Source organism: Octodon degus, unplaced genomic scaffold (assembly GCF_000260255.1).
Source record: "Octodon degus isolate 3935 unplaced genomic scaffold, OctDeg1.0 scaffold00018, whole genome shotgun sequence".
Classification (NCBI taxonomy): domain Eukaryota; kingdom Metazoa; phylum Chordata; class Mammalia; order Rodentia; family Octodontidae; genus Octodon; species Octodon degus.
In genome coordinates, this window is record NW_004524594.1 from 18,548,492 (window position 1) to 18,566,330 (window position 17,839).

The window sequence follows — 17,839 nt, forward strand, 5'->3', positions numbered from 1 at the left end:
TATTTTTATGTATATGCTTTAATGATTTTTTTCTTTATAAGAAGTTTTGGACAATTTCATTTTTGTGCATCTTGGTATGATTTTATTTAAATGTCTTTGCACAAGGTTCATTTTTCTTGGAAATGTGGTATTATAAGTTGAACTAAATTCAGAAATTTTAAATCTTTTTTAAAAAATGCTTGAAACTATTGTTTGAAGGAAGGTACAATTCCCCTATGATGAATGCTATCACTCTGTACATATAAAATGTACCAATAAAAAAATTCAAGGAAAAAAAAATCCTTCCTAAAAACCAAAAGTAAATAAATAAAATAAAATTTCTATGAGAAAGAAATTACATAGGAAAAATAATTTTGAAAAAAGACTAAAGTAGGAAGAATCAGTCCACCTAACTTAAAAATGTATAGAGCCGTACAAGCAAGCCTAGGTGGTGGTGGGAGAGACAGTGGGTGGAACAGAACAGAGAACCCAGAAATGGGCCCACATGCACAAGCTCAAGCTGACAGGATCGTTGGTAAAAGTGCAAAACCAATTCAACGGAGGAAAGGTGGCTTTTTCAACAAGTGGTCCTGGAGGCTCTAGGCAACAGTAGACCACAGCATCAGCATGACTTAAGCCTCACAGCTTTCTTAAAATTAACCCCAAACGGGTTTCAGCCTTAAATGTAAAACTAAACAACAGAGGAAGGCTGAGGGTGAGATTCAGTGACAGAGCACTTGCCTAACACACAAAAGGCCCTCAGTTCTATCCCTGGTACAAGAGAGGCAGGGGGTAGAGCAATCTCTAGATTATGGGCTAAGCAAACAGTTCTTAGATCCACAATCCAAACGAAAAGAAAAAGTTATAAATTAAGACTTCATCAAAATTAAAAATGCTCGTCAGGCCTGGCAGTACACACCTGTGATCCCAGCACTGACGAGGATGAGTCAAGAGGATTGCTGTGAGTTCAAGGCCTGCCTATATTACACAGTGAAATTCTGCTTCAGAAAACTTAAAAAAAAAAAAAAAAAAAAAAAAAAAAAAAAAAAATAAATGCTACGGTTAAGGCTTTGGGTTCAATCCCCAACACAATGAAAAAGAAAGATTTGGAGATTTTTGTTATTGCTGTGTTTTGAAACGGACTCGCTGGGGATGTAGCTCAGTGGCACAGTGCCTGCCTGGCAAATAAGGTCCTGAGTTTGATTCCTGGTACCAAAGGGGAGGGAAAATAACAGTGACTAAGAAACAGGGACTCTACGTTCCAGGCTGGCCTTGCTCTCACAATCTTTCTAAAGAACAGATTTTAAATGTTTGCTCTGTAAAAGATCCTGGAACAAAAAAAAAACCAACCCTCAAAACTCAACAGTACAAAACAAACAAGAATAAGAACAAATCACCCACTTAGACGCAGCCAAACTCCTGAATAGACATTTCACTGAAGAGGACAGGCAGATGGTAAGCAAACACACAAAAAAATGTTCAAAATCAATGATATTTAGTGATCCAAAGGGCAAAACAATGAAATGCACTACACACCTATCACAAGGAATATAATAAAAAACTGACAATGCCAGACAGCAAGGATACAGAAAAATTAGATGACTCACCCAATGTTGGCATAAATACAGAATAGTTCAGCCTCTCTAAAAAGAAGTCTTAGAAGTTTCTTATGAAATAAATTTACAAACTACCACAGAACCTAGTAATTGTACTTAGGGACAAATTATCTCATGAAAATATGACCACACAAAAACCCATATAAGAATGTTTACAGCAGCTTTATTTTTTATTAGCCAAAAAGCCAGAAGAGCTTACATGGCTTCCAACAGGTGAATGGCCAAACAAATACTGGCTAAGAATCCAGAAAACTACCCTGGTCCAAAAGGTCACAAGCTGTTGGATTCCACTCATAGAACATTCTGGAACAACACAATTAATTGAAATGAAGAACAAGCTAGTAATTGCCAGAGGCTGAGGCAGGACTGGGGTGGGACAGAGGTAGATCCTGATAGACAGAGCCCTGCATCTGCTCTGCTTTTCTGTCAGCATCTTGGCTGTGACTTTGGTGGTTGGGAATAGACACAGGTTCTCTCTGTGTTACTTCTAACAACAGCATGTGACTCTACACTTATCTCAAAATAACATAACAAGTTTGATAAAAACATAGAAGCACCTGGAATCCCAGCACTGGGGAGGCTGAGATAGGAGCCCAAGCTGCATAATGAGACCCTACACCAAAATGAATTTTTTTTTAATGTAAGAAGAGTACTGCCACATGATCCAGCAAGTCTACGCCTCAAATACACCCCAAAGAACTAAGAGGAGAGTGTTGAGATGGTATGTGCACAGCCATGTTCCTAGCAAGATTACTCACAATAGCAAACGGGTGCAAGGAACCCAAATGTTTATCTGCAGATGAAGAGTTAAGCAAAATGTGATCCACAGATCCACACGGTCAGTGGGGTATTATTCCACCTTTAAAAGGAGAGATCAGGCCTAGCAGTACACATATGGTGTGCAATCCAGCTGCTCAGGAGCCAGATAGCAGAACTTGAACTTAGGGGCCAACTTCAGGCTTATGAAATCCCATCTCAAAACAACACAAATAAGATCTGTCCTACACTATGACTGCTGTAGCTGAAAACCATATATTCCACACAAGTCAGGTGTGGTGGCACACCTACAACCCCAGCACTTGGGAGGCTGAGGCAGGAGGATCACCACAAATTAGAGCCCAACATGAGCTACATATAAAGGTCAAGACTGGCCTGAACTACATAGTGAGACCTTGTCTAAAAAGAAAAGAAAAACAATATATTGTACATAGAAAAAGTGCCAAGAGTTAAGCCCCATACACATCTATAATCCCAGCACTTAAGGTTGAGACTAGAGGATCGTGGAAAAAAAAAAAAAAAAAGAGGGTTAAGAAAAAATGGAAACAGCTCTTGCAAATAGTAAGGGGAAGAAGAGGTGAAGGGAGATGGAGGGATGAAGGGGAAGAGGACCTTAAAAAGCAACACAGGTCAGGAGTCTGGGGAGGGACTTCCTGAGCTACAGACAGGGCAAACCAGGCTGCCTTCCTTTCTGCACATTCCAGGGGAGAGCCCACTTCCTCCTGCCTCGGGTTCCCAGAGGATCTTGTGGATCCTCCCTCCACCCCCAGGTCAGAACTAGCAGTCCGTCCAGTCCCTCTCCCATCCCACCACTGTAACTCTGAACTCTTAGGTCCCCTCTTCTACTCTGAAGGCCCCTTAGGGGCACAATGGGTTCACACAAAAAATATTAAATAATCTCCATTTAAGATTTTCTTCTGCCAGGTGTGGCAGCACACACTTGTAATTCCAACTAAAGCAGAAGGATCACCACTAGCTGAAGGCCAGCCTGGGCTAGTTACAAAGTGAGTTCAAGGCCAGCCTGAACTACAAAGCAAGTCCCTACACCAAAAAAAAAAGAAGTAATTTTTGTTTATGGTAAAACACATAGGAAGCCCCCCATCTGAAACACGCTCAGTGCATGCATCAGGGGTGTTCCACACATGCACACTGCTGTCCAGCCGTCACCACAGAGTCCATCTCCAGAGCTTCCTCATCTCCCCAAACTAAAGCTGTCCCACTTAAACACTGATGCCCTGGCCCCCTCCGCCGGCTTCCACCTGCTTCTACCTGCGTCCTAATTCTCCTCACAGGTGCTGGCTGCTGTTCTGCCCAGGAGAGGCTCCTGGGGCCTACTGAGATCTGCAAGAGTGCTATTTCCTTATTTACTAGCAGGAGGTTTAATTAACAGAGACAATATTAATAATATTAAATCTGGAGATGGCTTATGTTTGTGGGAATTCTTACAGCACACAAATGACAACTGAGCTGTCTCATGTGATTTTTAAACATTAATTGAATAAGCACTGTTACAATGATGATGATGTTGAGGAAAAAACTATCACACCACTCAGCCTGTGTTTACACTGCCTCCACTAGGTGCCTCACTTAGTGTCCCTTTCCCAGTCGTGATCAAAGGCAGGGTTGCTCCTCGCCTAGCAGAACAAGCACGTCAGAAGAAATAACCGATGGGATAACAAGAAACAACTCCAAATGCTGGATGGCAGCAAGAAACCGAGGGCATCCTGAGGTCTCAAGAAAAGCAAGTACAAGTCACTATCACCACAGCACGCTGTAACACACCCAGTTGTTGCTCTGATCTAGGTCTCTCGCTACGTTGCCCAGGCTGGCCTGCAACTCCTAGGCTCAGGCAAGTCTAAGAACACAGGCTCCCAAGGGTAGGGAGCACACGCACGTGACACCCAGCTGGGAAGATGTGTCCCAGCAAATCCCACATTCAAGCAAGTGAAATGACTCTAGCACGCACTTGACTAGAAAGAGGCGACTGTCTTTTGTTTCAGTCTGAGACAGGATCCCACTATATAGTCCAGGCTGGCCTCAGCTTTGAGTGTGCCAAATCAGCTAGTTGAGATCGCTATTTTTAATCCTCATCTTCACTTTTTTAAAATTTATAACATAATTTATTCAAATTTCTGCTTGGGAAAGAATTTTTCCATAATTTTATTGAGAAATAAATAGCAATGAGACAGTTCCAAATCTGATTAGGACAGTTTCAATAATTAATACATTGCATATTGTCTTAGTGGTTTACTGTACAAGATGCAGACATGATATCCTGTCCACAAACACTATTAGAACAAATCTTTCTAGTCACTGAATTAAGAAAATGTAGCTGTATATCTATCCTATTTTGAATAGACAGATACAAAATGGTCGCTCATTTGTATCACCTTTTTTGTTTAGTTTTGTCATTTAAATATTACAGGTGTGTGAATTCACCAAAATATTCCAAAATAGTCCAGCAGTCCATAATAGTATTGGGCCTTCTGCTTGACTGGCAATGTCAGAAGTTGTTGACTTGAGCCTTTTACAGCTCAGCATATTGATATGGCTTTACTTTTTATACTTTGTTTTTATACTTTTCTGCTGGATGATTAAGACCAAGATAAAGCAAGACAAATATAACAAGAAATGTAGCTTTTGTATCTGATAAGGTCAGTCAAATTCCCTCTGGTCTTATCCTGAAACCCTGTACAGCAGTTTGTAGATCCTTTGTCAATGTCAGCCATGTGGATGAGTCATGGCCATTGCTTGACCAATCTGCTCTCTGTGAAAGCCTGAGAGAATGTTTTCTCTCCATGTGACTCCTTAGGCACACTCTACATCATTGATCACTTTCCTCTGTGGTCCCATAATCCCCTTGATCAGAAAATCTGGGACACAACTGAGTTACATGATGCTACAGTACAAGTTTTCATATGTCCTGAGTCTTCACTGACCTTGAAAGGCTAGGGCCAAAATGTTGGCTGTCTTTGTAGCCCTCCTTTTTCTCTAATTTTTGGTCTGCAAACTTAGGTTGTTAATCCTCCAGAAGAGAAGCTTATTATTATTACCCTACAACCTAGGCAGTTGAGCTTAACCTGTCTGTGTGAATATCAAACATCTTAGGTATGATATGAAACAGTTATTTTTCATCAAATATTGATTTGTTAAACTTTAAGTCCCTACAGAGTATGAAGAAAAAAATTTTTTTTAAATATATTTTTAAAAATTGGAGTAAACAATTACATATTTTACACAGCTTAGAAATCTAACCATATACAGCACTGTAGTAGGACAAATAGAAAGGTATAACAATTAAAAGGAAAGAGAGAATTTGAGGATTAGACAAAGAAGAGAGAGCAAGGTCACTATTTTTAATCCTCGTCTTCAGATAAAGAAGTTGAAGACCTGCAAGCCAGTGCAGGTGAGAAAGCACCTGTGCACTCTATGGGCCTCTGCAGGATACAAGAGCATGGGGCTTGGCTCTATGGGAAGCACCCCAGACTCCCTTTCTCCTCGACTGCCTCACCTGTAGCTGGAGATACTAATGAAGGTGGAACCAGCTTTTCTCTACCAGAGCCCTCTCTCACAAGTCATCCTACCTCCAGGGTCCAGCACCTAGGACACGCTCTGTTAATGTACCAACTGTGCAGTCCCTTTCTGGACATCTTTGGTTGAAAGAGTGCCAGCAAGTGAATCTTCCAGATGCCAAGACGAGATGTCACCTGGACCCAGTTCTCCCTGCTCTGCACACATCAGGCCTGCCCAAAGTGGCCCACAGGGACTGCAGTGCTTCCTAAAGATCTCTGCTCCGCACACACCATGAAATCGTTCCTCATGGCTGGGTACCAACAGAGAAAAGCCCACCCACTTCTCAACCTCCATTCTCCAGTGGCTGAGAGCACAGAGGTGCCCAGCAGCCCAGGCCCTCGGTTATTCCTTAGACCAAAGGAGTCCTTGGGATGCACTGACCCTTAAGAGGGAAAGTGAGGGAAAAGATGCACAGGCTCCCTGGCTGCAGAGGGTCACCAGCAAAGGCAGAAACAGAAACCTGTCCACAGTGTGACCCAGTCCTGCTGAGCCCCTGCCACACCTGTTGGTGGGCCAGCAGAAACCCTTCTGCACATCCCTACCATGTCACACTGGAGCTCAGACCTGCCCACCCTCCCGGCAGGTGGCAGCACAGTATCCTCAGGCTCCCATCCCCCCAGTATGATCATACATGAGGTGGGTCTCCCCATGAGGTGCCCCTCGATGCACCAGGCCTGTTGTGGGAGAATCAGGCTCTCTGGATTGCATCCCACAGCACCCAGGGTAAAGTACTGTTTACCAAGGTGGAGGCAAGGCAGGACACTGGGGTTCCTGCTGCCAGCTCAAGGCTGGAGGGGCATGAGAACAAGGCTGAGGCTTCACAAGAGGGCCAGCAGATAGGGTGTGAGTGGAGCCACATTTCCAAGCCCTGCTCGCAGCCAGCTCCTGCAGGCAGGAAGTCAAGGGACCTGGCAAGACAGGACAGTCGGTGCCCAGAGCTCAGGGCTCTGGGCCTAAACCTACACCAAGACTAGGGCTGCAGTGTGCCACTCTCAGCTCCTATAAATGGAAGAACACACCAGTGTTGCCTGGCTATGCTTTGCATTAAACTCACCTTGCTTCCAGGGATAGCAGAGGAGCTTCTCCTGAATTCCCAAAGCCCTCTTATGCTGGCACTTGGTCTGGGAGCTGCCCATGAAGAAAGGTCTGCCTGTAACCTTGGAAACCATGATGGGACACCACGTCCCCTGCCACTGCTCTGGGGCTTTCCAAAGAGGTGGCTGGCCCCTTGGTCCACTGATTGCTTCCCTACTAAAGCAAAGTGGCCGCAGTCCAGGGCAGCTCCAGGAGTCAGGCAACTGCTGCAGACACCAGCTCCTCTGCCCAGGGTCACCACTTCCTTCAGGCCCTGACCTGTTATTCTCTGAAGGGAAGTAACACCTCTGGCTAAAGGGTTCATTTTGAGAGCTGTGTTTCAGAAATGACTGTTAAACATGGCACTTTCTATTCTGGCTGGAGACTTCAAGTACCTGGTGATCTGAGCGTATCCTTTAGGTGAGAATGTGCCTCTGGAGTAGCAAGTCCCTTGCACAGGGGACTCTGGGTGACCTGTGCAGCAGCAGGATATGTGGCGCACTGGCTGGAGGATGGTCCAGGCCAGCCCTCTTGGGTATAGGACACTGACACCAACAAAGCCACCTTCAACTTCAGAACAAAGTGACCAAGCATCAAAGCAAACAGTGCAGCAAATGGGTCCAAAAAAAGTTTATTCTGAATATTTAATTTTTTAAAAAATCATACCTATGAGGTGTGCTACAGAAATCCAGATACAGTAAGTTGTATACAAAACCCAACCTAACAGTGGAAAAGCAAGGACTCTGCAGAAATCATTTCCAGAGAGAAGTTGCGTGCATCATGACCGCCAAGTGTCCCCAACAGCTGAAACATTCTATGCATCTGCTAGAAAGACACCTGACCCCTGATCATGTGCAGACAGCACTGGTCCTGGTGTCTCGAGAAGAACATGCATTTATTCCCCCCTGCACGTGGCAGGCGATATGGGCACAGCGGCTCAAAGAGACACCACTGTGGCACACTGGGAAGAAACGCTTGCTTGCTCCCAGTCATATTTTAGCCACATCCATCAAATTTTACTAATTGAATGCGAGATTTTGGCAACACGCACAACCCCCCAAGGAGGGCAAGCTTCTGGCAGTTCACACCTAGAAGGCACCTGGCTCTCTCAACTAGGAGCCATAAGGCCACACCCGCTATGCTCCACTGCACAAGCTGAGAGTCTGAGTGTCAGAGCAGCAGCCCTGTGTGGTACCCAGGGCCCAATACTAGCCTCAAGCTCACCACTAAGCCTAGGGCCTGAGACAAGTGGTGAGGGAACAGTGGAAGGACTTGGTGACACCTCACAGCAGGGCAGGAGTCGGGTCGGGTGTCAAGAGAGTCATGGAGACAGGGAAGAGACAAGACAACGGCTTGCGAGAAAGCCTCCGACAGCCTGGGGTCTCCCGCCCGACAGGGAAGCCAGCACCCCTTCCAGCGGTTCCCACCAGTCCAACCCTTGGCCAGGTCCCTTCCCTCCGCCCTTGAGCACAGATGTTCTGGAAAGCTTCTGATGTGGGCAGCCACTCCCAGAGCTGTCTGTCCTGGGAGACCCGCTGTCGTGACTGACATACGGACAACATGCACTACTGACCTCAGGAGAGCCACGGGCCTCTGAGTGGCTGCACATGACAGCCAATTTGGCAAAAAAAAAAAAGAATTTCAAAAATAATCACCAAAGTCCTCCTATGGATCATGATTACAATATATTAGCAAATTCTGTGGCATAAACATTTTCAAAAGCATCAGCAAAAGTATTAAATATAAAAGCAATATGTATATTCCCCTCCCTACCCTCAGAAAAGAAAACAAAAACAAAAAATACAAACCCAAAACCCCAAACCAGCGAAGGCATGATCTGTAGTGTGAATCTGTGCAGGCGCCAGAAGGCAGGCCTGCCGCTTACTGCCGCAGTTCCACGTAGTTGGCTGGGAAGAGCCCGTACCGGCCCTTACACACACCGCGCCACCAGCCGTCATCAATCATCTCAATGTTGCTGATGATGTCATCAGGGTCAAAGGAGATTTCATCATCGCCCGCTAGGAAAAGAGCACAAAGAAACACATTTCCAGGAGGGAAGAAGGAGCATGCAGGCAACAACAAAACAGCAGCCCCAGCTGATGGAGGGCTGGGACGTGCAAAGGCGAGCAGGGCCTTCCACACAACACCCACCCCTGCCAGCTACCATCTTTTGGGAAACGGCTTTGCGCACAGCAACCTGGCTTCCTTCCCTGGGAGAGTGAGGAAAGGCTCCCACCAGCCAGAGGCACAGTGGGAGGACATGTAGGAGGAGCAGTCAGGGAGGGTGGTTCTCAACACAAGGGAGGAGCCCAGAAAGGAGCCCAGGTGACAGGCTGGAATGGGGGTCACGGGGTGAACTCAGTATTCTCAACTGTACACACAGATGCAGAATGTCAGAGAACCTGTCTAAGAATAAATATACACGTGTGTGCCTGGCATGGCGATACACACCTGTAATCCTAGCACCCATGAGTTCAAGGACTACAAGATAAATTCAAAGCCAGCCCGGAACTACAAATACAGACCCTACCTCAAAGGGAAAAAAGAGGAATGGATACATGTGAGAATGAAGAACAGCAGATGCAGAAAGGCTGCCCTCTGGCTGCTACCACCCCATTCTTCAGAAGGAAGGAGCGAGCAGTGCTGGCCAAACAGCTCAGCAGACTAAAGGGCGTGCTGACGGCAACTGAGACTGGGCGGCAATTGAGACTGGGCGCGGTGGCGTGTGCCTGTAATCCCAGCTGTTGAGAGGCTGTAAACAGGCTAGTAGTGAGACCCTGAACACCCTGTAAACAAACAAACAAACAAACAAACAGAAGGAGCAACTGGAAACTCCATCGAGGAAGGCCAAGGAAGCCTGAGAGGGGACAGGACATGGGGGAGCTCATGATAGCACGCCACAGAACAGTCATCGACTGCTACTGGAGTGGGGAGGACTAGCAGGTGACGGTGCTCAGTGCCACAGAAAAGGGACACTGTGTGGCACAGGGAGGCACTGAGTGTCTCTGGCCAGGAGTAGAAGGTCACAGCCCAAAAACAGGCCCGATGAGGAGGGCTGTGTGATCTGCCCAGAGCGTGGGGAGTGCTTGCAGGAGACCCTGGATGTCTTGGGACATGCATGCTGGAGTTTTTGAGAATCTTGTTTTCTGTTCTTCTGTAGCACTGGGGAGTGAAGAGGGGTCACAACCTATAAGCGCTACAGCCCCAGCACTTTTTATTTATTTTGAGACAGGGTTTTGTTAAGTTGCTCAAGCTGGGTGCAAATCTGCATTCCTATTTCAATCTCCCAATTAGCTGGGATTGCAGGCATGTGCCACCACATCAAGCCTGGGGTACTTAGGGGTGATGGGGACCCTGAAGCTCCAGAAGGGTTTGAGGAATTGTAATTAGGGTGGGGACATGTGTGTACACATGCATGTACACACGTGCAGAAAAATGGAACCTGGCTGAGACAGACACAGGGAGTTCTTGCCACTGTACTAGGAACTTTACTGTAACTGAAACGATTTCCAAACAAAAACTGCAGCAGCATCACTGAAGGGTCAGATTCTTAGGGGCTGAGCTGGCAGGAGCATAAGGCAGGATGCTGCGTGGGTGCCTCACCAGCCTGGTAGTCATAGAGCGCGATGGCCGTGATGCCCAGGTCGTTCTCGTACTCATCATAGGTGTTCTCTTCTGAAAGGAAACAGACACAGCTGAGTGGCAGCCGGGGTTCCACGCACACCTTCCCTCTGCGACTGCTTTCACACAATGATTTCCAAGACTTAGGGCAAGGGCACTTGCTAGGAAAGCAGCTCAGAAAGTGAGCTCCCATCTGATGGCAGCAGGAGGCAGGAACCTAGGCGCCTTTGGGAAACGGAAGACAGGCGAGACTCCGGCTTTCATGCACAAGTCCATGGCTTCCAGCTCCGACACCACGCAGGGAACAGTTTTCCTAGGAAGTCCTGATAGTTTTTAGAGATTTTTAAAACGCAAAATATCTAGTATTGTCACCTGGCACTGAAGTGAATGGGAGGAAGGGACAGGGCAGTCAATGCCCCAGATCCTGCCAAGGCAAGGGGCTTCGCTCTCATGTGTCTTCTCTGTACCAACCACACAGCTCCACATGGGACAAGAGGCTTATGTTGGACCTGGTATACTACAGGAAACCTCCCTTTTAAAGGACAACAACCCCAACTGCAATATTCACCTAAGTCAGTGGTAGTGAACTTTTTAGAGACCAACTACCCAAACTGTAATACAAAACCCACTTACTTATCACAAAATGCCAACACTCCAATAAAACCTGAATAATGAGGCTTTAGTTTAGAAAATGCGACTATCCACTGCTTGGCTGCTAGGGTGACTTGGCTTGCATCTCAACAGAGAGGGCTCTGCGTACCCACTGTGGTATGCATGTCATCGGCTCGCCACCATCGGCCTAAGTGCAATATCTGCACCATCTTCAAGCTGAAGAAAGTGCCATCTTTAAGGTCATCCTGCAGCAGACAGGATGCTTAATGCTCAGAGGAAATGCCTAGCAAAGGCCCCTTCCCGATTCCCGACCTGTCCCCAGCCTCACTGCATCCGAATCCCAGTGACCTTCCCAGGACCACTGCTCCACTGGGGACCACTGTGCCTAGAGCCATTCCAACAGGGAGATGAAGAGTTTGGGGTGAGGGGGCTGGGCAGACGGGAACTCTGAGCACATTCTTTATGGGGAATAAAGCTGGGTGGCTTTCTCAGGGAGCCCACCCCCTCCCAAAGGGCAGAGCAGGGCACCGTACCTGTTTGGTAGTGGCCCGAGACCTCTGTGGTGTCATAGACAGCTTCTGGAGCGTAGGCCAAGCCCTGCTGGCTGCTGGCCTCTGGGTAGTTTATGGCCTCGGTACTGTACACAGGCTCAGGCTCACTCCCACCGGCAGGACCTCCGTGGCTCAGATCTGCCTTCAAGGAGACTGCGTCCTGAGAAGAGTCAAATGAACATTTCCTGTAACTTGGGCTGGCATCTAAAAAGCAGCAGCTACACTGCCAATGTCAACTAAAACACAGGGACTTATTTGTTAGCCTCGGCTGGGATTGAAGAAAGAGACACAGGTCAGGAAGGCTTCAGCTGAAAGGCCTCAGTGGCCCTCCTCCTGGGAGCCCCAGTCCTTACCTGTACCACTCCCAAATCCAGCAGGAACTGAAATCCACCCTCCCCGCTAGGAATCACACACTCACTCCCCACGCTGCGTCCCTAGCGCTTGAGTCAGCCTTCCTGAGTTAGAATTGCCTTTCTGTATGTTAGGTCTCTGTCCTGGCTGCCGCTGCACACTCGCACCAGCCCATGGCTTCTAATTCACCCCCAGTCCATTGTCTGGGGCAGCCACACTGGTGAACAACAAAGTTCTCTTCTAACCAAGCCCTCCATGCAGAGCAAGGTAAGGGAACCACTAAAGAATCACATTCAAAGACAGAAGTACTCAGATGAAATGCACATCATCATTTAAAACAATAACCTGTAAGCCCTGATGGGCTCTCTGAAGTACACATTAATGCTGGCTTCTGTGTTTCTGACCAGGTGACATCTGGGTCACAAAAGTCAAGGCAAGTGGTCAGGAATAGCACTTGCAGGATGCCCTGGCTTTCTCTGGAGGGTGACCAGACCGCAAGAGCAGCCCCATGATTAAGGAGAGCAGGTGACCAAGGACAGCATCTACCTCCAGGACACAAACCAAGGACTATGAAAGTGCAAGGAAGTGACAACACTGGCGAAGTGCCCTGGAACCAGGAGCGACTGCAGAGTGTGCAGGCCCCCTGCTAGGCCCTGTCCTCCCGACTTTCTACAATGACCCCTGCTTCCCCACCCCTTCTCATGGCCCCTGCAGTGCTGCCAATGACATGCTCCACCTCCAACCCCAGGGATAGCAAGGCAGCAGCCTCCTCATCAAAGGACCAGTTCTCTGCGCCTGGTCCAGCACATGACAGGCCACGGACAGCTTGAGGTTTCTCCGTTCATCCAGTAATAAGCTACACGGCCATGTCCACCACACCTGCCATGTGGTCTGACAGGATAAAACCACCACATGGTATAAATGGCAGTGGCAGCCAAGGAGACAGGATACCAGCAGTAGTAAAGACCAGGGACCACCCAGCCCCAGGCCTTGTGCATCTCCACAGTTTTCCTGGGTCCATGACCTCCCTGCATCTTGAGTCCTCAGCAGTTGCTACTCCCTGACATAGACGCAATGCTATCTAGATGAAAGAGGAAATGTGTGGCCCCACAGTGGCTATGAAGAAACAGGACATGGGCCATGGTTCACATGAGAATAGGAACCAGGAGCCTGGGCAGAACACAGGGGACGTCAGGCAGGTCAGCGTCTCAAGGAGGCGGCAAACCTCAAGTCTGTGTGAGGCACCAATGCGGCCCAGAAGAAAGGTGTCTGGGAACACAACACCAGAGCCACAGGAGTGACAGACACTAGGGTGATGTCTCAGTGCTAAGGGAGGATCGGGGTTCTCTCAAGAGTGCAGTCAGCTCAACACAGCACAGGGCTACTGAAGTAAGACCAACAAAACCAACATGACTGGGCATTTGGCACTTGGTGACTTTACCAGGGCTGTAAGGGACAGTGCCCACCAGACTGCAGGGAGCAGCAGAGAAGTAAGAAAGGGTGGCAGGGAGGTCATCCTACCACACTGTTCAGTGTAGGCAGAGCACAGTAGGCCAAACATTGATGATGGCATTGCAAAAGGTCTGAGACTCCTTATTAACCAATGAAAATACTTACCTCATAGACAGGGCTGGAAGGCTGCTTCTCCTCAGCCAGCTGAGGAGTAGGGGACACAGGGGGCGTTTCCTTTTTGGTTCTGGTTTGCTCCTGCAACAGAAAAAAACAAACCAGGAGGTTAACAGTCAGCCTGGAAGGTCATGCCTGCCTCAATGGCACCAGCCTCTCAGAAAAGGAAGGTACCCTTGCCTGAAGAATGGGCCTCGTGCAAGGGCACAAATTACCATCCCAGGCAATGAAGGAGCAGCTGCAGCAAAGGGAGGGCATGCAGTCAGCAAACCGCTCGAGTGCAGACCTCAGTGGCCCGCAGCGCTCCACTGCCCCACGCACTGGCAGACGCACCTCGCTATGCACTAGGCAAAGCCACCACACTGTCACTGGCCTACAGCTCACTGGTGTACCCTCATTCACCCAGATGACACAGGGACACGAGCTGATGCTGTAATGGACTGAGGCTTTCATGGACTGTAACACGAGGTGAAGAGATCTTAGTTGGAAGGAAAATGGGAACCTTTGGCAGCCAAAAGACACAATGAAGTAGACAAAACGCCCCCAGTTCCGACTCCACGGTGGGCCCAATACCATCACAAGGTCCCAATAAGACAGGGAGGAATGTGACAGGCAGCCAGGACATGTGACAGTGGGAGCATAGGCTGGAGTCACAAGAGCTAAGAAACACGAAGCTAGAAAAAGGAGGGAAGCCCAGAGCCTCCAAGGGAACACAGCCCCTCGGACACCACTTGGGGTCCCCTGACTGCCAGAACTGAGAGACAATGAATGTGCTACTTTAACCTGAGTGTAATGTGAGATCTGAAATGGCAGCCACAGCAAACACACCAACAGCCTGCATGCCCCAGAGAGGGATGCCGAGGACAGCCAGCCAAGGAGCTGCAGAGGCGGGATCTGAATCCTGGCACTCATGCTAAACCTGCCCCATGGAACAATGGAACACTTGTCTCATTTTGCTGAAAAGAAAAACCATGCCTGGTTCTTGAGACCGTGAGCAGAGTTCTGCACATCTGTGTGGCCTTGCCTGACCTACAAGGATTTGTCACTTGGAATCATCCACAGGGTTTCAACACCCAAGGCCAGTCACAGCAGCCAGGGCCCAGCCTGCAGGGGTAATTAGATCACCTCACAAACACATCTGCAGGCCAAGGGCTCTACTTCCAGGCCTTCCCAAACCCAACTATGTGAAACCTCAATGGCAGACCACCAGATGGAGGAAGCAAATGTGGATTTATGCACAGGCTCCCTCCTGCTGGGGACATGCTCTGCCAACCTGCACGGGCAGCTCCTAAGGAGCCAAGGGGCTCCACCCAAGACTCCTCATATGCTCCTGGAGAGGAGAAATGTGAGGGGCTGGAAATAAAAAAGGACACAGCTGAGCCTGCGCAGAAGGGGGCTAAACAACCACTGCCCCACTGGGTCTCTCCTCCCAAGCAAGCAGTCAATCTGTGTCTTCTGGATGTATTCAATCCCAGAAAGCTGAGGTTAAAATTCAGTCATGAGATGAGAAAGGTCCAAATTATGTGAAAAGAAGGCAAGATACAGGAAATAAAAGTTTCTATGTGTCTTTGGGTGTTCTACGACAAAGCACAAAGATCTCACTTTATAAAAACTGTAACAAAGAGCTCAGTGGACATATCTAGTCACTAAGAACAGGTCAACAGTACTGACATGAACTCTACTGTTCCTCCATCACCGCAGGTACCAACACAAACCAAGGCTTGCTCATTAATGCCCTCACTCCCAGCACCACCTGCCTACTGCACACTGCCTTCCTCCCTCGGTGGTACTCTCAGAACCCCAAGTGCTGCTTCAAGAAGAAAACATCCAGCACAACGGTTTATATAACAGCTTCATGTGTATTATTATTTTTTTTTTTTTTTTTTTGGTGGAACCAGGGATTGAACTCAGGCCCCTGCACTTGCCAGGCAACCGCTTATTCTACTGAACCATCTCCCTGGCCCCAGTGTGTATTATTTTGGACTCTACTTCTCAACTACCCCAGACAACCAGCCAGGCTATCAGCGAGCTGGGCAGCAGGTGGCAGGGCAGAGCCAGAGCCTGCAGACATCTGTTTTCTACAGAAACTTCTAGAAAGAGAGTTCTTGCTCCCTGCCCAATTCCACAGCCTGTCTCCTCTCCCTCTAGTGAGAGCATCCAGACCACAGGGAAAAGCGGCAGATTGGCCCCAGAGGTCAGAGTAACAAAAAGCACACCTCCTTTCAAGTCTCTCCTGCAGGCTCATTGTGGGAAGGGGCCAACAGTCCCACACTGGGGCAGGCCAACTTGGCAGGGCAGGTATGGGGCTGGTGTCTCCTGCCAGCCTGTGGCTCTCACTTGCTACGGAGAGCCTTTGCAGCCACTGAGGAAAGGAGCAGCCACTGCGAGCCTGAGCACAAGCACAAGCACCCCTCAGCCTCACCCGCTCACATGCTGGGCCGGCTCCTGTCCTTACCTCCAGCTTCCTTCGAGCCTCCTCCTGCTCCTGCCTTTCCTTGGCCATCCGCTGTGCTCTCTCCGCTTCCGCCTTCCGTCTGTCCTCCTGTTCTCTCTCTTTAGCGAGGTTTTCAAAGTTGGCCCTGATGTTGCTGGTCTTGCTGGTCACTGCAGAGGAAGGAGCAAGGGCGCCTGCCTCACAACATCCAGGACGCCCTCACCAGGCTGAGAGCCCACAGAAGGGTGACCCGTCCCCAGCAGCAGGTGGTCCCACCAAGAGGGCACAGTTCACAGCCCCCCGGTGCTCAGCCTGCAGTCCCAGGTCCACTTCTCCATGCTGCACACAGCAGTGCTTGTGTGTTAACCTTGGTTTTTGTTTTTTATTTGTTGAGGTAATGGGAATTGAACTCAGGGAGCCCTGAGCTACATACTCAGCTATTTTTATTTACTTTTTTATTTTGAGAGTTTCATTAGTAGCCCAAGCTGGTCTCAAATTTGCAATCCTCCTGCCTCAGCCTCCCTAATAGCTATGATTGTTGGTATGCATCAGCACAGCCCAGCTGGAATGTTTTTAAATAAAACAACATCATGTTCTTTGCTATCACATGCTGGAAAAAACAAAGAAGTAGGCATCCTTATTAAAAAATGAAAGTCTGTCCTTGGTAAAGCAGAAAAAAAAAAAAAAAAAGACTGATTTTCAGCAAACTCTGACTGCTACATATTGTCTACGGCCACACCATCCTGAATGCAACTGATCTCGCCTGATTGCTACATGTACATTCTGGGTATCTCTGTGACACAAATGGCAAAGTCATGAAGCACTGCTGGCATGTCTCAGAGACCAGCCTCTGCACACCACCCGAGTGCAAGCTGAACCGTTTTCTCACGGAACATCATTTTCCCTAAAATAACAAGTCACAGACTAACTATGCTTATGCCGATTTGGGGATCTGGCAAACATTTTTCCTCCAAAGTGAATGAATCAAATCATTCTGTCAAGAAAATTTACTGCAGTATTTGTTACCAATAGGAAAATTAAAGCTTTCAAGCAAAATCAAGAATTCTGGAGCATCTGTAGCTGCCACAGTGAGCGTGACAACTGTCACTTGAAGACTGTGCCAGTGAGATGGAGAACAAACATGACTTTCTTTGACTGGGTAACGAAAGGGTCAAGAGCTGCACGACAAGCAGAACAGGGGTCTACTGTTTCCCAAACGGCCGGAGTGTGAAGTTACACGGTCACCCTGGGTAAGTGAGCTTCCCAGGTGCAGGAGAGCCGCACACCCAAGAAAATACAGCCCACCATGCTCCAGGCAAATGACAGAACACCACGGTGACCTCGGAGGCCACCAGGGCCCCTCCTTTCCACCTGCTGATTGAGTCGAGCCCAGCTTTCCTTTACTGTATAAATGATCTGACTTACTGCCACAGACAAAACATCGGAGCAGACGTGAGATTCCAATTCCACTATCGTCTAGTAACGGGATTCACAAAAACATGAAGTGATGCCATGCTCCTAAAGGCTCCTTATACTGAAAATCACATTGTTTGTTTTCCTGAAGTTATTATGTACATGTATAATGACTTTATTTTTACATGAATTAATTTAAAACTTTCCTCCAT

The 17,839-nt window shown here is 48.1% G+C and overlaps 1 protein-coding gene across 2 annotated transcripts in view; it reads right to left on the bottom strand.

Moving 5' to 3' along the window:
• Positions 1-8,729: 8,729 nt before the first annotated feature.
• Cttn (cortactin) overlaps positions 8,730-17,839 on the bottom strand; it is a 36,690-nt gene continuing 27,580 nt past the window's right edge. For both annotated transcript variants that reach the window (XM_004627102.2, XM_004627103.2), the window contains 5 exons: positions 16,236-16,384; positions 13,772-13,861; positions 11,786-11,963; positions 10,623-10,694; positions 8,730-9,037 (listed from right to left, as the gene is read on the bottom strand). In XM_004627102.2, the coding sequence (XP_004627159.1) occupies positions 8,901-9,037; positions 10,623-10,694; positions 11,786-11,963; positions 13,772-13,861; positions 16,236-16,384 (626 nt within the window). In that variant the 3' untranslated portion in view covers positions 8,730-8,900. The remainder of the gene's footprint in view (positions 9,038-10,622; positions 10,695-11,785; positions 11,964-13,771; positions 13,862-16,235; positions 16,385-17,839) is intronic.